This window comes from Fusarium odoratissimum, assembly GCF_000260195.1.
Source record: "Fusarium odoratissimum NRRL 54006 unplaced genomic scaffold supercont1.2, whole genome shotgun sequence".
Taxonomy (NCBI): domain Eukaryota; kingdom Fungi; phylum Ascomycota; class Sordariomycetes; order Hypocreales; family Nectriaceae; genus Fusarium; species Fusarium odoratissimum.
In genome coordinates, this window is record NW_022158688.1 from 141,321 (window position 1) to 158,185 (window position 16,865).

Sequence of the window (16,865 nt, forward strand, 5' to 3'; positions counted from 1 at the left end):
TGACAAGAACAGTTGGGATTGAAGACGGATGATAAGTTGAAATTACAATGAGACAATGGAAATTTTGAATAGAACGATGATGGTGGTGCCGGATGAGCCTGGCAAGGCTCTGTATCTTTCCTCGATGAAGGGGTAGCGGGACTGCCGGCGCGTCAGTTTCCAGTGTCCACAGGTTGTCTGAAAGCCTCATAATAGTGTGCCCTTTGAGGTGCTCTCATTTTCCCTTCTCTAGGGAGAGCCAGTGCCCGAAGTCGAAGCAAAGTCCACCATGGATCCGTCATTGAAATTAGCCTCCTTGGCCATGCCGTCTGCCATTTTCGTAGTAGGTTCGGGCAATATACACCTGTCTATAGTACCTAAATGGGGTAATATTGCCGGTGATTTCTCATGGCCATCATGTTGTGTCATTAGTCTGGGTTGTCTCAGGTGAATACGGTGCAAAATTCAGTAGCTCTTGGTGTTTTTCGTAGTCGCATAATGACAGGACCTACTGAGTACACGTGATGCTATGCAATAGGTTTACTATTAGTAGCTCAGGTAGGCAGCTTTTTTTTTTTTTTTTTTTTTTTTTTTGCACTAATTGAGTGAACTGACCATCAATAAAAGATCCAAAGAGACAATGATGTATTAGCCTATGAAGTTGAAGACTCTTAGTGGGAAGCAATTGGGAAAGAGGGTAAAATGTTCGTGACACATACTCAAACAGAACAAGATACCGAGAATGCGCCAATTAGAAGAGTTAAATTTTAAACCTTAAACTAATACAAGAAAAGAAAAGTGTGAAATAAGAAGCAGATCATAGTCTTCAGGCTAGTAGACGCTCTGCAAGCAATCTTGCCGAGCTGCTGCTTAGTAAAGGATATAATTCGTGCTCGCCATGGCCTTTAAAGCAAATAGGGAAGCTATGGAAAGCGCGCTACTAATAGAATTAAGCCCGGCAAAGGGTAAAGTTCTTAAAGACTAGTTTTTACACTTGACAGGAGGCATACCAAGCTCTTTTAAAACTTTACTAAGTGACGTATTTTCCATAGTCTCAATGGCAGCTATCACGCCCTCTGCACTATGAATATCTGCAACGTGTATATACACATTTTGGTTAGCTTTCGCAAGTTCCTGGAACCGGTCTTTAATGAACTTGAGCGCTGCATCTCCGTCACTGCCTCCCTTGAATTGGGGAAACCATTTCGACAGCGGCGACTGCAGAATCTTGTTTCTAAAGGCCGAGACATTTGACAAAATGACGAAGAATGGCGTTTGGGTGAACCATCTTGAGTTGACCAACGAGCTAAAGAGCAGGAAATCCTCGTGGAGCCTGTTTATGGTCTCATCTTCCAGCAGACTCTGGTCATAGATGGCCAGGTCAGAGATAAAAAGAACACAGGCCGCGTCATCCACCAAAATGTGAATCCATTTTCGCCTCTGTGTTGACCTATCCGTGATTTGTAAAAATCGCATCGTGTGGCTGTCTCGATGGATGAGAGCCTCCTGGGCCACTGGCTCCAAACGGCGCTGGTCAAAGTGGAACCAGTCATGCTCTGTAGGGACGTACTCTGGCGCAAAGATTCGCTTCAAGAGCTTACTCAGATTACCATTTCCAGTGCAGGGGCAAGTAAGGATATGCGGAAAGCGGCCATTCAAGAATCGTCGCTCGATGTTTTCGAGGTTATGGCCAAACTGCTTAAGTGCGAGCCGCAGTTCTTCGTCGCAATACAGGTTCACCATGCTTTCAACCGTTTCTTCGTCTTCGGTTTCTTCGCGCGACACAAACTCCTTGACACGCCCCAGGACTGGATGGACATTAATCCATTCTGGATAGCCCGCACATGCTTCAACAATCAGCAAGCATTCCCGGCATATCGACGCGACGAAGCGCCTCGCCTCGACTCGAACATTTGCGCGTTCGTCATTGGAAAGCGGGAGCTCAAGAAGGCGGGTTTGCTTCAAAAAATGACTCTTGCCGTGCTCATCGCCGAAAAGGACGATCTTCAATTGCCGTTTCCTCCGCTGGGACTCGGCAGCGAGGTATCTGTCAATGGCACGGGTCCGCGCCTCCGCCTCGGCAGGATAGCTAGGCATTGCTAGAAAGTCCCCTTCTGCCGAACTTAGAGGCTCTAGAGGTATCATGGATTGCGAGAATGGTGAGCGGGTGCGGAGGCCCTCCCACCACCGTACGCAGCTGCTCTCGGCCCGGGCACGGCGGCTTCCGGCTCCTTGACTGGTAATGGGATTTGGACATTTGAGACTTTCCTCATCAATACCGGATGTATTTGTGTAATCGTTTTCCTTTTCGCGGTTCATGACGGTTTTAAGTACGCGATATAACAGGTGGTCGTGAAAGAAATGGAGGGAAATGGAGGGAAGTGGACGGGCCGGGCCATGACCCCGCTGACTCGTTGGCTGCGGCCGCTGCCTGATTAGGCTGAAGGCAAGATGATCTTCACAAAGACCATGTCGTCACGCCCGATGGGAGTACCAAAATGCTATTAAGTCATATAATCAATGCAGAAGGCAACTGCTGCAGTATTGAACAGATTTTATTAGGTCAAAGTCTACCCTGGCTTCTATTAAAGTATCTATTATATTAAGGCAGAGAATGCAGGTTTGAGATTTAATATAGACCATGGTGATTTGTCGGTGCTACCTTGAGTTCTTAAGGATATAGAGTGGTTAAGCGGCGACTTTGGAAGGGTAAGGAATCTCTGCACACTATCTCTTCTATAAATAAACATATGATTCATTTGCTACACACTTCTGATCTCCTCTGTTTTGAGATAAGATGAGGTTTTCATTTTATAGGCTATGCTTAATAACATCTAAGAATCTAAGTTCTCTGCCACCTCTGCTAGTCTTACATGGTTAAGCAACAAGACCCTCGCAGCTCTTCCTTCGCGATCATCTGCTTGGCCTTGATCGTCCGCTCCATCATGATCCATAACAAGATGGGAAGGACTCCTCCCGGTGTCGGGGCAATGGCTAGATCACTCCTGTCAAAGAGGGAGTGGCTCACATCGCCGATGACGCCCTTTTCTGTAGCATAGAAGCCAAGATCAACCAAGACACTCACTTCTGGCTTGACCATGGACGCTTTGATGAAACCGGGTCCGCGATGCATTTCCGAGATGATTATGGAAGCGCGTGGTCTCTGAACTTCCTTCTGAAGAGCTTCACGTGTGTCTTGACTGGCATCATAGGATGGATCGAAGTCTTTAGACGCGCTTACGTGGGGGAATTGGCGCTTCATCTGCTTGATGAACTCTTTCGTAATGATGTTCCCAAAACCGACAATCTGGATTCTGGCCTGCTGTGCTGACTCTAGCAACCCATACCTGGCCAACAAGCGGACCAAGGCGTCTGCAGCAATATTGTCGGCCTGGCATTTAGCGTACTCCTCAATGTTCTTAACAGGATCGATATATCCCATGATCTCTGGTTCATTCAACTGGCGCGGCAACGGGCGCTGTATAAGGATGCCGTGGATTTGAGGGTTCTTGTTCAGCTTCTTGACTTGGCTCATGACCTGTATTGTTGGTGCGTCGACGGGCATCTCATATACCCAATAGCTGACGCCAGCCTATTACGCGGTGGGTCAATTAAGCTCTGCAAGGCAGACGCCGGGGAGTATCTTATGCCACATCGCAGCTATTGTCCTCAATCCGGTCCCTGATCGGGATGGGGAAACTGTTGAACTTACCCGTGCAGCAACGTGAGCCTTGATCTTGACATAGTCTACTGCCTCAGTGCCTGTGTTAAAGAAGATAACGGCCATGACTGGCTTGACGCCACCCTTCTCAGCTTTTCGACGACACCAGCGCTCAATGTCCCGCACGACCAGGTCTCCCGTGAGAAGACGGGCGGAGCCGTTCTGGAACCCTAAGGGGGGAGTTAGAAGCTCAAAGCCTTCCATTGTCGCTTTATCTGTTTGTTTGGCAAAGGTTGGAAGCAAGTCGTGGGTGCTAGGTTAGCTTTTGAATTCCTATGCCATATGCAGGGATCACTGGGGGTTGAATGGGGGACGAAGAAGTAGGACAAAGGCTGGGGTGGACCCTGCACGTGCCACATAAATCTGGGGACCAATAAGGAAGGACACCATCTCCGAGTCAACAGAGCAAGCCAATATTAACGCGACTTATCTGTCTCCTAAATAAATATAAAGTCTCTAGGTCTTAGTTATGTAAAGTCAATAATACTCTCAGTTTTATCATCTTTTAGTCTTTATAATAAACTAAGTATTATTCCCCTGTCCTAAACCTTGTAAACAATCTTATAGTTTGAGATACTACCGTCGCGGTACTCCTGAAATCCCCGGGATACGTCGTCAAAACCGTTCTTGAAGAGCTTATAAGAGTTTGGCTTGATCTGGCCCGAAGAAAGAAGCGCAGGTAACTTCTGAAAGAAATCCGAAGCAAGTTTGTGGTCTTCTTGACTAGCCTATTAGACTCGTAAGCTTTTAAATCCATTCCATCTCATTGATGCACGTGCTTACCGGCCAGTGGAATTTCCCATAGCGATGCTCTTTCATAAAAGCTGTCCAGACGAGGACGTCAGTAATCTTGACACCCTTATCCACCTCTTCGGTGTTAGCTTTGCCGGGGCGGACGGTGCAGAGGACGCCGTCTTGGTGAGAGATTGCGCGTGAGGCCATGTTGGAAGAGGTCGTGTTTCCGATAGTATCAAACACGTATCGAAGACCGGGAGCTGCCTGTCGGATCTTCTCAACCACCTGCGGGTCTCGATAGTCAAATGCTTCCATCGCTCCATAAGACTTGACAAGATAGTGATGCTTTGGACTGCAGGTCGTAATGATTTCCAGTCCGTTCAATCTCGCAATTTGGATCGCGTAAAGTCCTACACTTGCTATACTATGATTAGCCACAAAGGCGAATAAGCAGAAAATCGCGACGGAATGACCTACAGCTGCCACCCCAAATCAGAACCGCAGGTTTTTCTTCACCGCTGGTGTCAATGGCTAGACAGTCTTTTGAAAAGAGACTGAGTGCAGCTGTGCAGGACGCGAGGGGAATGGTAGATGCTGCCTCTGGGCTCAGCTGCTGAGGAACTGGAAAGCAAATTCGTTCATCAGCAATGGTGTACTGGCTGTATCCCCCAAGGCCCTTGATGCTTCCTAGGTCTTAGATCAGTCATCCATTGGGGTACACAACAGTAAGTCTGGAAGATGCTAGAACCCACCTCCCCAGATCAAGCCCGCAATGGTCGTTCCCTTGGCGATTCTTGTCACATTCGGACCGATTTCTTCAACCACGCCAACAAAGTCGCAGCCCAGGATGGCACCATCACCGAAGGCGTTGCTGTCAAATGACTGGACTGTATTGGATATGGTTAACAGTGCATGAATGGGAGCCGGCAATCTTGGCCATGACTGAAGCGAGGAAGTCTTACCATCTGTTGGGTTCTGGGCTACGTAAGACACTTTGACCAAAAGCTGATGCTCGCCAGGCTTGGGCACGGGTACCGTCTCCTTGACAAGCCTTGGGGTGTTAGTACTGTCGAGCCTGATAACCAGGGCCTCGGCAGATGCTGGAAGTGACATTGCAAAAGAGGTACGTATAGGGAGTCGAGAAGATAGCCTGGGTGGGTGGTGTTGTTTGGTGTTTCAAACATTGCTCATGGGAAAAGAGCTGTTTATAAAACCGACGGGTGGCAAGGACGCATTCTGTCATCAATGCTTCATGCCGTTACTGTCAAGTGGGCATCATTGATTGATAATCACCGACTCCTAAGTCCTGGAATGAACCACAGTCAGTTTTCCTGCTCCACACTACGCCTGTCACGATCAAAGACAATAGTTTGTGGTGTTTTACCAACGATCCGTTACTTGGTTGAAATTCCCTAATGTCTATCTGATCAGATTACAAACGTACTGTTGAGCAAGGTAGCTTACCCATAGCTAAACAGTCATAATTCTCTGCTTGAACCAAGTGGTGTATAGCCCATGAATGTCGAAATGGGAGCAATAACGTTAGCTGATTCCTTGTCCAAAACAAGAATGGGGCGTGACGGAGATGGAAAGTCCCGTTGGAGGTGCCGAGCGGGGCTCTACGTGGACGGGTCCAAGACAAGGCATGTAGAAGCGCCGCTAGTGCAAGGCCCCACGTCAGAGGCGTCGGCGAAAGGCGAGGGACAGAGAATGGTATGTGCAAACGCTGCTTGGGATACCCTGACATTCTATGGTACAAAGCACTGCAGGGGGAGGTGCATGCAGTTGCAGCTTTTTAGTTGATTAATTATTCACTCCTCTCTCAAAGAACCCAAAAGGACTTCATTAAGCAGCAACAGAATTTAGCACCAGGCTTTTCCTCCCGCATTTGCTTTGCTTGCGTCAGTGCTCTTAATTATTCTCCCAAAAGTTGACAACTTCTTCACCATTCCCACAATCCCTTCAGCAACTATTCTCACAGACTCCTTCTACTAAGTTAATTGCACCATGAGCTTCTCGGATCTTTGCCTTCCATCAGAATCGGAGCTCAAGCTTAACCAGCCTGTCCCTTTCTCTGTTCGCTTCAGCCAAGACTTGATCCAGCTTACGCGACAGAAGCTCGATCTTGCTCGATTTCCGTTCGAGCAGAGCGACTTCGGCCCCGAGGATTGGTTGCAGGGTGCAAAGGTGGCCGAGGTGATTCGGCTGGCCCAGTACTGGCGTAACAAGTACGACTGGGCAAAGCAGGAGGTTAGTTGGTACTGAGTGCTCAGAAATTATGGCGGAATACGGCTAACTAAGCGGTTTAACTTACAGAAATTCCTCAACGACACGTTCAATCACTATCTTGTGAAGCTTCAAGTGCCAGGCTACGGACCGCTGGTCTTGCACTTCACGCATGCGAAATCATCCAGTCCCAATGCCACTCCACTTCTCTTCTCGCATGGCTGGCCAGGTTCCTTCGTGGAAGCATCCAAAGTAGTCATTCCTCTAAGCAGACCAGAAAAGTCGACCGACCCGTCCTTCCACGTCGTTGCGCCCTCTATCCCAGGATTCGGCTTCTCTCCTGCGCCGACAAAGTCAGGAGTAGGTCCAGAGGTCGTGGCTCGGGCATACAAGCTCCTCATGACGGAGGTGCTCGGGTACAAGTGGTTCGTAACTCAAGGCGGCGACTTTGGATCCTTCATCACCAGATCAATAGCTATCCAGTTCCCGGGCATCGTCCGTGCTCAACACCTGAACATGTTCCCTGTGCCACCGCCCACTTTGTGGTCTGCCCCCATGGCCTACCTACGCTGGTGCCTTTCCGGCCTCTTCTACTCTGAATTCGAGCTGGAGGCCGTGCGCGTGAGGAGGAATTTCGAGGTCGACCAGAGCGGCTATCTAGAACAACAGAAGACCAGGCCTCAGACGCTAGGATTCGCTCTGGGCGATTCCCCAGTTGGTCTGCTGGCCTGGTTCGTTGAAAAGTTCCATGACTGGGGTCACGTCGACGAAGCTTTCGACCCTGAGACAGTTATAACCCTAGTCGTCATGCATTGGATCCAAGGGGCGACGCCCGGCTTGAGATTCTATCGTGAAGCCTTTGGCTCTCGACGAGAGGCTGAGAGGACTTTTGAGACCTATGTTGATTGCCCCACGGGCGTCAGTATGTATGCCAAAGAGCAGTTACATGTTAGTAACCCCTGTTAGTGCGCTTCGACAAGAAACTGACTAGAGGCTTTTCCTTTTTCCACCAGTGCCCTAAGGATTGGGCTCAGCAAGCTGCGAATATCCAGGACTGGAAAGAGTACAGAGTGGGGGGGCATTTCTCATCTCTGGAATGTCCGGATGTGTTTGTTCAGGATATGAGAACATTCTTCGCTTCGGAATCCGTACGAAAGTCGATCAAGGGTACAGAAGGGGGGTTATAGTGGCTATTAGTCGATAGAAGGGCTCGTCGATGAAGCCGTTGAAGACGCCCATGTAAAGTCAAAGTGCAACATAGTGCAAGGTGGCTTGGCCTTTCACCTCAAATTCTTGCTAAAGAATCACGATGCCTCACCAGTTTAAAACATATTGTTGTATGCGTTGGTATTGAGTTTTTGTTAGTTCTCCAAGTCCCAGAGTATTCTTAAATCTTTCGCCCGTTCCGTGGTTTTCCAGCCTGTCTCGCGTTCAATCTTGGCCAAGTGCTTCAAAAGAGCAATCTTTTCGGCGGCGAAATCCTCAGGTTCTGTTGGGCTATTCCAGCCCTCGGCTGTATCCACCACAGAATAGGTGTTGGCTTCAAACCTCTCACTCTCCGTCGATCCATGGTCGGTCTGCCGCAGATGTCTCGACCAACAACTTCCATGTCCTGGCTGAATTGCAAGCGGCTGCTTGGGTGACCCAGCAAATGCCCTCCCGGCGATGTACAAGGGCTGAAGGTGATTCACCCAGTTTGCGCTGCAATTCAGGTCAAAGTTAGAAAACATCTAGAGACCATAACATAGAGCTGGCGGGACAGTAAGCTTACTGAGAAGGGTTGCTAGTAGAAATACCCCCGAGCTCCCTAGCATGCCAAACAGGACTGAGCTGTATCATGTCAGTTCTGCCACCGATTCTCACTTGCCCGGGCTGGCCTGGGAACATACTACATCTGCCATGTCCAGAGTAGGGTTAGGCGTAACTAATCCGCTTTGCAGTAGAAGGATTGACCCGGCGTGGTAAAATGTATTTCCGCATACCGATGCGTACAGAGCAAACACGATAGTAGGAAAGGGACCCTGGTCTGATTCGCCGACTCTCAGTAATGGCTTTACACTCTGAGGGCGCCAGCATCTCCATCGCTGAAGCTCGTCCCATAACGCCTGGACTTTGGCTTTGGGTCCAGTGATAGAGGTAACTCCAGCGCTATCCTCACCATTGAGAACATTGATGATCTTGGCGAATATCAAGATTGCCAAGTTGCAGTAGTCATCAGGGTCTCCTTTCTCGGCAACCAAGAACAGAGAGTCTTGATCTACCCATGAGTCTGTTGGGATCAACGTGGTCTGGTTCATCAAAAACGCGGCCCATACATCTGCCATACGTTAGCAGCTGAGAAAGGATCCGTTGCCAGTAAGGGGTACGTCGCACCTATGCGTGCGAAAGCCCAGAAGCAGGTTTTTACTATGCCCTTACTATTCCCGTTCCATTTGCGCATCCTTAGTAACCCAGCGCAGCCCTATAAGTACACATACAGGTCAGCCCCCACTCGCCTTGGTCAACGTAGGGGATAATTGGGGATATCATGGCACACCTTGAGGTGACGTCTCCACTCGGAAACGCTTGATGCCATCATTTCATAGACACAAAGAATTGTGCATGTTGCCAGGATGCACGAGTCTGCTTCCGCAGGATCATGTCCCAGCAGGAGACGAATGGCGTACTGATAAAGCTCGAGCGTGATGTGCCGGGTACAACCTTGAGTCACATCTAATTGGCGGGAGGCGAGTGACATGGCTGCTGCAACGAAGGGTTTCGAGTCCATCATCTGGTGGATGCTCTTGGCGGAGAAATGCATCTCCGAGTCTGTGGTTTCACACCATGTCGCTGTCTCTCTAATGTAAGCAGACATGAGATGAACTTTGATGCTTTGCGAAACGGGAAACCTTGGCTCAGGCTGAGGAGAAACGCCCCGAGAAATGGCCTGTCCTAGGGAGAAGGGGGCAAAAGGAAGATCGGCCATCCAATGGGCAGGGATCAACGGGGTGGTGGCAAGGTCTGGAGGTATCAGATGGAGGTGGTGAAACGCTCTGTCCTGGCCAACAGCGTCGCTATCCAGACTACCAAGACTGGCATTCTCGTTCCGTGCCTCCTCATTTTCAGTTCTGAAAAAGGCCTCGTGAGAGCTTGCGTCATTTTCAATGACGGTTGAGGTAGACTCATCGTGTTCCTGGAAAGAATGCTGGGGAGTATCGCCATCTGACTCATCAGCAATAGACGATCCACCATCCTCTTTGCAAAAGGAGCGAATAACCTCCTCAGTATCGTCAATGATCTCGATACATCATTTATGTCAGGTTGTGATTGTCGAAGCAAGAGAGTGGAGTGGATGACACTTACAACGAGTGGTTGTTGGTCAGGTCCAGACCCATCGGATTGAGCTTCTTGTCTCTGCTTGTCGAGGTCAAACAGGGCAGCAGTGTGTTCCAAGGACAGCTGTAGCGACCTAGAAGCGTGAAAGGAAACCTTCAATCCCCAGGCGCATTCAACCCCACGCGCCTGGCATTCTTGGCAAGTAGGATGATGGCCATCACCTAAGAATCCACCAGTTAGACGCGTTGGTTGACTTTTAGGAGAGAGAAGGATAAAGATGAAAAGCAAACTAGACAAAACCCACATTTTCGTCTCCGCCGTCGACAGGTGAGGCTTTTCAGTTCAGTGAGTGTTGGTTAACATTGGATCTCTCCTGGAAGGGGTTCGTTACCATCCTGACCGGGAACGACTGTGTTTTTTCCTCTTCCTGGTGGACGCTACCGGAAACGGGCTGAGTGATTTGCGGGACTGCGGGGCTGGCATTGCGTGTTATGAATTGTGCGTGTGCTGAGAGTAGGTAAGGCAAGGTCGTTGTCCTGTTGACTGCGCGGTTGGAGTAGACTGTTTGTGAGATTTCTCTCCCTGCAGCGGGTCGACCTGACATTAAAAATGTCTTTGAAGGCCTAGAGCGTGCCCAGTTTGGCGCTAGTGCTATGACTTCCGCGGGGTTCTGAAGCCACTAACTAGCGCCTTGAGCTGTCCTCTCTATTGCTTTGCGAAGCCGGGGGTTAGAGTTGCTGTCTGTCCTCATCCCCGCTATTAATAATGGTGGGTCCATTATCTGAGGGAACGCAACTCTAAGCGCTGCCGTCTCACCCCCAGACTCGTCTCCAGGCACATCGCCCCTACACATCAATTGGCTGACAGGTCAAAGATGTCGAAAATCATAAAAGGAGCATAGAGACAGCCGTAGCAGGCAGAATGGTCTTATGCAACATATCGTTCTGGCTCCCTTTCGTGTTTTTGTATCCCAATTCCAAATCAACTTCCATCCAAAATGGCTAGCTCCAAAGAGGTTATCATCGTCGGCGGTGGTATCTCGGGCCTTGGTATGGCCATCCAACTCAAGCGTCTTCTCGGACATGACAACTTCACCATCTACGAAAAGTCCGACAATATCGGCGGCACCTGGTGGCATAATCGATATCCCGCATGTGCTTGCGACATCCCCAGTCATTTCTACTCTTACAGCTTTGCACTGAACCCCGACTGGACAAGCATGTACCCGGGACGTGATGAGCTTCACAGGTACTTCATGTCTGTAGCTGATAGATACGATATCCTGCCCCGCTGCCAGTTCAACACAATGTGCCTCGATTTGCGCTGGGACTCGGCCCGCTCGCTCTGGATCTGTACCTTTCAGAACACCGAAACTGGACAAACGTTCGTCCGCGAAGCGCCAGTCGTCGTGAGCGCAGTGGGCACCCTCGATCGGCCTTACATTCCACAGCTTGAGGGCGCTGAATCCTTCCAGGGAAAGATGTTCCACAGCGCTCGATGGGACGACTCGCTCGAGGTCAGGAACAAGAACATCGTCGTCTTAGGCAACGGTGCTTCCGCAACACAGTTCGTTCCTGAGCTCGTTAAGCAAGTTGCGCCTAAGGGGCAGGTTACTCAACTGGTTAGGAGCGCCCACTGGTGGACTAAAAGGGTAAGATACTCTCCTGATCTTTCTCTCATCTATGATTTATCCGATTCATGCCAAGCTCGATCTAACCGATATCCATTTCTAGGGGAACCCAACTTATTCATCTGCCTTTAAGCTCACAATGAAGTACATCCCGCTCGCCGCGCGCATATACCGCGTGTTCCTCGCCTGGGAGCTCGAAAAAGTGTTCTACTCTTTCCTCATGACCAAAGACGGAGCGCGCATGAGGCAGAAGATCCGCGATACTACCAATTCTTATATCGAGAATGACGCGCCTTCCCAGTACCGCCAAGTACTGAAGCCAAACTATGAACCTGGCTGCAAGAGACGCGTCAATACAGCCACATATCTCGCTGCACTGCATTCGCCAAACATGCACTTGGCCAAGGACAATGCCGTCAAGATAGGCCCGCGCCACGTCGAGACGGCGAGCGGCGAGACGTACCCAGCAGACGCTATCATTTTCGCAACGGGCTTCATGACCCAGAAGTGGCTTCACCCGATCCAGGTCAAGGGCGAGAATGGCCGGGACTTGCATCAAGTCTGGGACTCCACGGGTGGCGCTGAAGCTTACAAGGGCACTGTCGTCACAGGGTTCCCCAATTTCTTCATCTTATATGGTCCCAACGCTGCTACGGGCCAGCACTCGGTCATCTTCCATTCCGAATGCCAGATCAACTACACCTGCCGTCTGCTACGTCAAGTCCTCAGTGGAAGTGCCCCTGCGGCTTCAATCATGGTCAAGCCCGAGGCTCAACGCCGTGACCTGGCTTGGGTGCACGGGAGGCTCAAGAACCTCGTCTTCAACAGTGGCTGTCAGAGTTGGTGGATGGACCCCGAGACCAAGAAGAACACCTTTATCTACCCCGACCCCATGTTTCTCTACTGGCTGCGGACCATATTCCCACGCTGGTCTGATTTTGAAGTTCGCAGGGTGGAAAGCCCCAAGTCTTCGATTTCCAGAGTCTTGACCAGTGCACTGCTGAGCCTGGGCGTGGGCTCCCTTGCTGTGATGTCACTTAAAGATTCTGACAGGTATTCGGAGCTCATTTCGCCATACTTGCAGAATTTCTTTCCCTCGCTATCGCTTAGATAGAGAATACACTGATGTAATCTCGGTACATGGTTCTATGAGTCTTAGATAGCATCTATCCACCAGAGTTTAGAGTAATAAATCTTTCTTAATGGGATTCGGCTTATGAGCACTTTCTGTAGAGATCTATTACCCTCTCAGATACCTAACGAATTAATAGATCCCGAAATGTACATGTATCAGCTGACCTGTATTGCACTTCATCCAAAAATACTTGACTTCACCCTCTTGACCGCGAATTGATTACAGAGGGAAGCTGCAGGCTTTGCGATTGCTTATCACTATGCCCATACCTATAGTCCTTATCATATGTCGGCACCTATTTCCAGTGTTTGATAACTAGATAGCCCTTGATAATACTATGACATATAAATCTCAGAGCATGAAAACTTTGTTAACTAGAAAGCTCTTGCTATTGTGATGTTGTCTTTAATAGACCTGAGGATGCCGTTGGCTTCTTCGAGGCCCGTCGTGGTGCTGGTACCGAAGCTGGTGTTGATGCTGATGGGCAAACTCGCCGACGACAACGTAAGAAACGGACCGAGAGTTCACTAAGGATAGTGATTCAAGAAGGCTTGGGGCAATTATCTATCATACTGTAAGTAAAGTAAAGAGTCGCGATGATACATTGCAGGCCACTATTGATTTGGCGTCATAACTATCTGCTTCAGTTACTCTTAGCAAACACGTAAACCGGGCTACCTTATAGCTAGTTTGGCCTAGACCTACAACTACTGGCTTAGTTGTTTCCGGCGTCAGAGCATCAAATTGCCCAATTTGTCGACGTCATATAATTATTTTTTCCACGTCCAGTGAATCTGGCAACTGTAAGCGTAAGCGCCAAGTACCCGTCTAGCGTAGTGTGCCTAGTGTTTGCAATTCATCGCATGAATCCACGGAGAACTCTAGGCCAAGTGAAAGCAAACCTTAGTTTGCATTCTACCCCACACTCCATCGCCCCAGGTTTTCACCCATAATTTTCTGGGGAAGGTCATTCAGGGATACGGAGTGAATAAACATTTAAGATGCCTCTTTCCTCCACGGCTCCTATATTTTGATCATATCAGGACTCAAAGAAGCAACTGATTCTTCTCCTACTTTATACCAAATTGACAAGTTTCATTCTATCGCTTTTCCCAAATCATGGCATTGTTCAGTCTTGGGCGAGGCGCAAGTGTTCAAGCCGGCGTAACTATCTGCTGTCTCGTCGCATTTGTACTCTTTGGCTATGATCAAGGAGTTTTCGGTGGCATTCTGCAGAACGAAGATTGGCAGAACCAGTTCGACCACCCGAACGACGCCAAGACTGGAATCATAGTATCCTGCTATAACTTGGGCTGCCTGGCAGGCTGTGTGAGTAAGTGATGGAAATTCCCAACTGAAGGCCCTTCAAAGATATTCGATCTTTACGTACTGACCCGTTTTGCTATCACAGTCAACTTCTTCGTCGGAGACAAGCTTGGCCGCCGCAGGACCATCTGGCTTGCCATGGTCTTAGTCTTGGTCGGGGCGACACTTCAAACCACTGCGTACAATGTTCCTCATCTCGTCATCGGACGAGTCGTTACTGGCTTGGGAACAGGAATCAAGACTTCAACGGTGCCCATGTAAGTTACCTCAGTCACTTCTGAAAGAGAGCAACCCGTCAGCTGATATACGTCCGCCAACGTTAGGTATCAATCCGAGCTTTGCGAAGCTGAATCCCGCGGTCGTCTTGTGTCGAGCGAAGTCCTCTTCGTCGGGGTCGGCATTACAATCGCATACTGGTTCGATTTCGGCATGTCCTACGTTGGAGGTGCCATCGCCTGGCGTCTCCCCATTGCCTTCCAAATGGTCTTCGCCATCGGCGTTGTAGTTCTGGTGTTTGCACTCCCAGAGTCTCCGCGATGGCTGTTCGTAAAGGGCCGTGATCAAGAAGCCATCAACGTCCTGTGCCAGGTCCACGACAAAGATCCGTCAGACCCATATATCGTCTCGGAATCTACTTCCATTCAGAAAGCCATCGAGCTCGAACTCGCAGCGAATAAAAACGATTCTTTCTTGAGCATCTTCAGGAACGATGCCATCAGGACCAGATACCGTATCCTGCTTGCCTGGGGTGTCCAATTCATGAACCAAGCTGGAGGAATCAATCTCGTTGTCTATTACATTCCTTCGGTTTTGGTTCAGAACGTCGGGCTCTCACCGCGCATGTTACAGGTTCTCGGTGGTTGCATCAATATGATGTTTATGTTTGGCTCGATTCTGCCCTCCTTTGCCCTAGATCGAATGGGTCGCCGGAAGACAATGATTTGGGGCTGCACAGGCTTGAGTATATGCATGCTCATGGTGGCTGTACTCCTGTCTAGGGTCGGCTACTCCAACGGCCATACCTGTGCGTCAGCGGCTGTTGCTTTCTTTTTCCTTTACATGTTGATCTTCGGCATGAGCGTCAACTGCGTTCCTTGGGTTTATGTTCCCGAGATCCTCCCCCTTGAATCCCGCACTAGAGGAACAGCGATAGGAATCAGCTCCAACTGGCTGTGGAATTTCACTGTCGTCATGATCACGCCAGTTATCATCAATCGCCTGCAGTGGAAAGCGTATCTCATTTTCATGGTTACGAACTTACTCTTCGTGCCCGCATTCTACTTCTTCTACCCAGAGACGAGCAACTTCAAGCTGGAGAACGTCGATCTTATCTTCTCTCAAGGCGGAAACCCTGTATCTGTTGCGCGGCAGATGACCAAGGACATGAGGAGGAATAACATCAGCGTCAACAGCAACGGGACAATCTCAGTTGATACAGAGAAATCGCAGACCATGATTGTGGAAAGCGCTTAGAACTCTGGTCCCCAAGTCATGAGCCAGATGTGTGTTATTTGTAGTTCAGGCCTATGGCTCCGAGCTTACAATTACCACATAGAACTCGGTAGGATTCTAATTCGGAGCAACGAAATCTGCAGGATTGCCAACTTGGTGGGAGGAAGAGGTCTTGGGCAAAGCTTTTATATTACTGATATATGAAATAAAACTATTAAATAGCCAAGAGTGCAATACATAAGCCGTTAATTAGGTAGGTCAATTCGGTGCTTCTTATAAACTCTGGCCATATGTTAAACAATGGAATCCGTTTACATGAAGCTCCAGCTTTGCTGGTATAGTGAATAAAATGTCGTTGACTAATATTCCAGCAGCCTGAGCAACACCAAAGCTGGAAACGTAGCCTCCGTCTCATTAGTCGATGTCTCCAAACCTGTACATTCAATTTGCCCTTACCATATACGGAATACATGAGCAATGCTCTGACCACTATTTCTCTACTTGTTAACTCGCACTCCACCTATTTTCGCTGGTCAGATGCCAACATTGTCGTGTATGATCTCGACGTCTGAATCTTAGATCCTTTAAACCTCGGGGGTATTCTCATAAATGCGCTAAAGGATCTAAGGATGCTAATAATAGAAGTATTAAAAGCTTCACGCGTCACGTACGTCATTTCTAAGGTCCACGACGAGATCTCTGAATCATCTATCTATAGGCGATGAGCTTATCGATAAGATCCATCCGAGGATACTCACGTGTTATCCACTTGCTCGATCCCTCCAAGGATTGCTGTTCCATAGCCACATACAGAGAAAAGTAACGCGTTAGTGGATCTGTGTGCAAACGCGCTCCAGATTCACACCTCAGGCATCAAGTCTTGATATTAAACGTTGCCAAGGGTAGTACTTCGTGCTATCTTAGAAATTGTTCAACTCCATGCTCCAACAGTGACTATTAGCTGAGGTCCATGGCCCTAACAGAGAAAAAGATTATACCTTGACGCTTGACTCTGGGTCCGTAATTGCTAAAGATCAGAGATGAGTAGCGCGTCTCTCTGCATCTCTTGCTCACTTGGCGTTGATCCATCAAGACCGTGGAAGACAACCCCGGACCACATACATGCCCAATTCAGACTCTCATTGTCACCTGGAAGATTTCTCGCATCAATGGCTACCTCGTGCGCTCGTGACAGGATGCTCGCGACAGCCATACCACTAATGCTAGATGCGTGTTAACAGGGGTATGTAATTGGTTAATTGATAAGATCATCTACCCTGCACTAATACCTTTGATCTTTGTTATTATATTAATTTAAATAAAATAGTTTTAATACTATCTAATAA

The 16,865-nt window shown here is 48.9% G+C and overlaps 7 protein-coding genes across 7 annotated transcripts; 3 read left to right on the top strand and 4 right to left on the bottom strand.

The window, feature by feature from the left end:
* Nucleotides 1–780: 780 nt before the first annotated feature.
* FOIG_01626 (uncharacterized protein) lies at nt 781–2,316 on the bottom strand. Its single transcript, XM_031198598.1, has one exon. It carries the CDS (start codon nt 2,296–2,298, stop codon nt 961–963), a length of 1,338 nt encoding a protein of 445 aa, XP_031070635.1. The 5' UTR covers nt 2,299–2,316; the 3' UTR covers nt 781–960.
* A 422-nt stretch (nt 2,317–2,738) lies between these two features.
* On the bottom strand, nt 2,739–3,970 carry FOIG_01627 (uncharacterized protein). Its single transcript, XM_031198599.1, has 2 exons — nt 3,692–3,970; nt 2,739–3,571 (listed from the first exon to the last, which is right to left on the bottom strand). Exons 1-2 carry the CDS (start codon nt 3,902–3,904, stop codon nt 2,849–2,851), a joined length of 936 nt encoding a protein of 311 aa, XP_031070636.1. The 5' UTR covers nt 3,905–3,970; the 3' UTR covers nt 2,739–2,848.
* Nucleotides 3,971–4,242: 272 nt separating this feature from the next.
* FOIG_01628 (uncharacterized protein) lies at nt 4,243–5,548 on the bottom strand (the record flags this gene model as incomplete). The annotated part of the gene is made up of 5 exons (XM_031198600.1): nt 4,243–4,428; nt 4,484–4,854; nt 4,913–5,118; nt 5,184–5,322; nt 5,398–5,548. The coding sequence occupies 5 exons, from the start codon at nt 5,546–5,548 to the stop codon at nt 4,243–4,245; spliced, it is 1,053 nt and encodes a 350-aa protein (XP_031070637.1).
* An 894-nt stretch (nt 5,549–6,442) lies between these two features.
* On the top strand, nt 6,443–7,848 carry FOIG_01629 (uncharacterized protein; the record flags this gene model as incomplete). Its single annotated transcript, XM_031198601.1, has 3 exons — nt 6,443–6,685; nt 6,752–7,609; nt 7,675–7,848. The coding sequence occupies 3 exons, from the start codon at nt 6,443–6,445 to the stop codon at nt 7,846–7,848; spliced, it is 1,275 nt and encodes a 424-aa protein (XP_031070638.1).
* A 174-nt stretch (nt 7,849–8,022) lies between these two features.
* Nucleotides 8,023–10,282, bottom strand: FOIG_01630 (uncharacterized protein; the record flags this gene model as incomplete). The annotated part of the gene is made up of 6 exons (XM_031198602.1): nt 8,023–8,362; nt 8,433–8,491; nt 8,554–8,978; nt 9,035–9,122; nt 9,198–9,938; nt 10,004–10,282. 6 exons carry the CDS (start codon nt 10,280–10,282, stop codon nt 8,023–8,025), a joined length of 1,932 nt encoding a protein of 643 aa, XP_031070639.1.
* A 691-nt stretch (nt 10,283–10,973) lies between these two features.
* Nucleotides 10,974–12,720, top strand: FOIG_01631 (uncharacterized protein; the record flags this gene model as incomplete). The annotated part of the gene is made up of 2 exons (XM_031198603.1): nt 10,974–11,627; nt 11,710–12,720. 2 exons carry the CDS (start codon nt 10,974–10,976, stop codon nt 12,718–12,720), a joined length of 1,665 nt encoding a protein of 554 aa, XP_031070640.1.
* A 1,140-nt stretch (nt 12,721–13,860) lies between these two features.
* On the top strand, nt 13,861–15,540 carry FOIG_01632 (uncharacterized protein; the record flags this gene model as incomplete). Its single annotated transcript, XM_031198604.1, has 3 exons — nt 13,861–14,074; nt 14,153–14,324; nt 14,391–15,540. 3 exons carry the CDS (start codon nt 13,861–13,863, stop codon nt 15,538–15,540), a joined length of 1,536 nt encoding a protein of 511 aa, XP_031070641.1.
* Nucleotides 15,541–16,865: the final 1,325 nt, after the last annotated feature.

Excerpts from the sequence above, each read along its gene's own strand:
- FOIG_01626 (XM_031198598.1), bottom strand. The coding sequence starts at position 2,298 with ATGAACCGCGAAAAGGAAAACGATTACACAAATACATCCGGTATTGAT.
- FOIG_01627 (XM_031198599.1), bottom strand. The coding sequence starts at position 3,904 with ATGGAAGGCTTTGAGCTTCTAACTCCCCCCTTAGGGTTCCAGAACGGC. Across the intron at positions 3,572-3,691 it reads AGGCTCACGTTGCTGCACGG|GCTGGCGTCAGCTATTGGGT; the intron begins GTAAGTTCAACA and ends ACCGCGTAATAG.